The 4,122-nt window shown below is 54.2% G+C and overlaps 1 protein-coding gene across 1 annotated transcript, besides 6 other annotated features; it reads left to right on the forward strand.

The window, feature by feature from the left end:
• On the forward strand, positions 1 to 586 carry Tc00.1047053506377.10 (trans-sialidase, putative; the record flags this gene model as incomplete). Its single annotated transcript, XM_798152.1, has 1 exon — positions 1 to 586. A coding segment is annotated over one exon (586 nt), but the record flags the coding sequence as incomplete, so codon positions are not given.
• Positions 1 to 768: a sequence feature (heterozygous, Esmeraldo-like haplotype).
• Positions 675 to 768: a sequence feature (T-rich).
• Positions 769 to 4,122: a sequence feature (areas not merged during assembly with more than two copies in the genome that could not be assigned to a particular haplotype).
• Positions 1,873 to 2,093: a mobile genetic element.
• Positions 2,104 to 4,122: a mobile genetic element.
• Positions 2,105 to 2,280: a mobile genetic element.

The raw sequence follows: 4,122 nt of genomic DNA on the forward strand, positions 1-4,122 counted from the left end.
ACCAGAGGAGGAGGAAGAAGCGAATGACGGGAGAGGCGGAACAACGTCTCCAGTAGCTGCGTCGTTGAGTATGGAAACGGTTGCTGCAGCAGCTGACGGTGAGCACCAAGTGCAACAAAGCATTGAGGCTTCCGCTGAAAACAACGGCGTACAGTCCACTGGAACCAGAACCACCGGCGCGGAGGAAAGCCTCATCCTCGAGGCAGGGGGCAGCGATTCCGAGAGAACAATGAGCTCAGACAGCAGCCTCACTCCTTCAAAGAGTGACGCCGAAACAACATCCGCGGAGGACACCGACGACATCTCTCGCATTGAAGGAGCCGAATTCTCTTTTGAGGACGGCAAGGAAGTTCCACGGACGGTTGAAACCGCACCGGAGAATACAAACACAACGCCTGGGGAGACCAAGATCCCATCGGAGTCTAACGCAACAACACTCTCGGGCCATGGCATTTTGCTTGAGCACGGGCATTACAGCGAATTGTCGGCCATGTATCTAATTGCTGAGAGCACCGTGCATGGGTGTGTGTCTCGGGTGTTGTTGCTGCTGCTTCTGGGGCTGTGGGGCACTGCAGCTCTCTGCTGAGGTGTGAGGGAGGAGTGGAATAGCGGCTTTTCGTGGAACAACAACTGTGCAGCTCCCAGCATCACTCACTCAACTTTGTCAAGCAGACTTTCTTTTTCTTCTTCTTCTTTTATGCCTGTTTTTTTCTGTTGTTTTTTTGCTTTTTTTCTTTTTTTTCCTGTTCTCCTTTCTCTTTTTTTTTTGTTGGTGTTCTGTTGAAATAATCAGCATTCCTATTTGTGTGTTTTCCCCCAAATGGTCGCTTTCTAAAAACCGTCACGAGTGACGTGCTTCCCCCTCTTTTGTTTGCTTTTTTTTGCCCACACGCGGTGCCGGCCTCGTTGCTGTGCGTCCCACGGACTGCACGAAAGGAGGAGTGGAGAAGCAGGCCGGATGCCGCATGAAATGTGAGGGATGTTGTGTGGGCTGGTGGGAGAGTACAATTCCTTTTTTATTTGTGTGTGTGCGGGCAGTATGTATAAACTCAAGAACACGGTTGTATTGTGCTGCGTGGCACATGAAATGACACATCTGCCGAATCAATTGTTTTTGTTTTTTGCTTCCTTTTTTGCTTTTTAAACTTCTTTTGTTTTCTTTTGTTTCGGTAAATCACTACAGTCTCTTTTCCGTCTCTGCCGTGCCCACTGTTACTGTGTGTCCCCGTGTCCCTTTTATAGTCCCTCTGCTGGCTGTGCTGCTGACACGCCCCCATTTCTTCTTCTTTTTCTTTTCTGCTAGAGGCACCGATGGTCCGCGACGACGATTGTTTTTGCACCCCCTCTGTGCGATGGCACGAGGGTGACTGGGCGCCGGCCTGCTGAGTGCACTCGGAGGGAGCGGATGTTGTGCGCCGTGCCTCAATTGTGAGTGTGGGACGCCACCCGCCACGACCCGCTGTGAGGCGCAGCGCTATTCCGTCTGGGCGGAGAGAAGTGAAGGACTGCGCCGTGGACTTGGATGCGCCCCGTCCCTCTCGTTGCGGCCGTGTGCGTGTGTCTGTGTGCTCTGGATGCCCAAACTCACTTGCCCCGCAAATGCGGCAACGGAAGGATGTGGTTGCGTGGAGGCGCCAATGCCACTTGAATCAAACCGTGCCTGTGGCACACACGCAAACAGGAGGAAGAAAGGAAGGAATTATTTGTCTGGGCTGCTGGCCGGATCCCCAAATTTCCGAAGGAAATAAAATACGACGGTAAGGGAGAATGAGTAAACGGAGAGGCAGTGGGTTCGCCAAACCTCGTTGCTTGCTCCGCATATATGTGTATATTTATATATTCTGGTGGTCCCTCTCTCGTGACATGTTGAACGTTCTATTCGGATATACCTATTTTTATAGCTTACGAAGTGGCAGACTTTGGGCCTCTCCAGCCACAAGACCCCGCCGCAGGGGTGGGAATCAAGAGAGGGGGCGGATGGTACGGCATAAATAAAAATATTCATCTTGACGCTATCGGTTCCTTTGGTAGCTTCCATCGCCGTCTTCTAAAGGAATTCATGCGATAGGAAGGAATAGTACAGAAATATGTCTTTGTCTCATTGGGAGCTTGTGAGGAGGATGCTCATGAGGTAGGCTGGCGTCCCTAATGTATATGTGTCCTGGTAAAACGGAGATATTTCTTCACGATCCTTTTCTATTTTGTGAATGTTTGGTTGACCGCGATTGAGGGAATCAGGGAACTGTTAGCGTCCAGACGATTTGCAATTATTTTGGTTTTCACAGCCACACGGGATCCGTGCAAGCTGATTGAAGGAAATGGCAGTGTTTTCTTTTACACGGCGACGGGGAGGAGCAACATTGTTGCCCGCATGTTGGACTTGGCAAGCCAGCATGGCGATGTACGGGTGCAGCTCGCCTTCGTTGATGAACACGGGCCGTTGGATGCGGTGGTAGCCGCCGCCGCAACAATGACAGGCTTACGCTTGGTTTCAGGAAACATCGCCATGCACTGGGAGGAGTCGACCGTTGCGGGGCACTTTTCGAATCACCGGGCGCCTCAAGTACCTAATCTCGAGGTTCGAGTGCTGCTGCCCATCGTGTGCGTGCGGCCCGGGAGTTGGGGGTCCAGCAGGGGCTGATCATTGCTGGAGGGCAGAGACTGAGCACCGACTACGCCAGCGCCGTCGCGGACGTTGCGGATCGGAGTGCTCAGCTTTACTCTCAGGTGGAAGAGGCGCATAATTACTTGTCGGCACGCGGATCTCACATTGCGGTGGCCGGCGGTTTTCTTGCGGGACGCGGAGACGCCGTGTCAACGCGAGGCGCCCACCTCTCGGAGAGGGCCACCAGATGGCGTAAACACACAGCCGCATCAACGGCATCGTTTGATGGCTGGGGGCGTGCCAGCATCCACGTTTCCCCAACGCAATCTCACGGGAGAGAGAGACGGCGGGTCAACACCCATACGTCTCAGGGCAATTTTGGGCGACCACATCTCCCTCACTCGATGCCTTTGCCCTCCCACACCTTCCCCTTCGAAGATGACTCCGGTGCAGAGGATCAGGTACTGCATTTCCCTGCATTGGGCGTTGACACTTGGACCCCGTGTGTATGGAATGACGTCGTCTCCGGAGTCCTCGTCGACCTCCGATGCGCATACGGTTATTGTTTGCGCTAAGTGGACTCTCAGGTTCAAATGGCCATCGACGGTTTGGTGTCGTGCAGACGCGCGCCGGAGATAGATCGGGAGCCCACCGATCAATTCATGGATTTTGGCAGGGCCCTACCGCAGACCTTCCGGATGCTGATCGCGATAACAACCGACCCCAGCATATCCCGCCCTCCACACTTCGTGCCCGCCTTCACATGGCCGTTCACGAGGCTGACGAACACGCGAGGGCGACCCAGCCTCTTGTGGAGCGGCGCGTAACCCAACAAAAACAACGATTGTCGCGATTTCAGTTGTGTCGTATTTATGGACACGATGCATCTACACGAAACGCGCGCAGCGCAGCCAGTAGGGATTACTCGCAGCGCAGTCGGCCATTAAAAAACGGCGAGGGGCTGCCGGCTGCTTACGTGGGCGGACGAAAACAGCCCCATCCATTCCACCACCTCCCGCCAATCCGCACACAAGACGTCGCACCGTGCCGCAGACACTTCATCCGATATTTTGAATCGCCCGAAACAATTGACGAGAAGGGCAATGGAGCTTATCCGCAAAGAAATTCAACCGTGGTACGACGAACCTCCGACATCCCCGCTTTGGGCCAGCTACATGAGGGGAGCGAAAGAGGCGGCTCGAGAGATGTGTGCGCCGTCAACGTGGCAGCAGAGAATGACTCTAGCGGGCAATTTACAGCCTTTTGCTGCACGCACGAACAGCCGATCAACGCGGAGAGCTGCGCAGCCTTTTTGGCGGTAATAGTCTGCGTGGCGCCATCGACCCGACGGCAGCACGCCAGGATGCCGCGGTCCATGTTGCAAATGGATTGAACCCCGCTGGGCATGGCGATTCTGGGGCTACAAAAATTGCGGCGCGATAAGAGGCGAAGCAGGCGCGCCACTTGATAGAGGAAGGGATGGATCAATATATCCGTAGCCGGACTGACTGGAAGCA

The sequence above is a fragment of the Trypanosoma cruzi genome, genomic scaffold (genome assembly GCF_000209065.1).
Source record: "Trypanosoma cruzi strain CL Brener 1047053516481 genomic scaffold, whole genome shotgun sequence".
In the NCBI taxonomy this organism is placed as follows: Eukaryota; Euglenozoa; class Kinetoplastea; order Trypanosomatida; family Trypanosomatidae; genus Trypanosoma; species Trypanosoma cruzi.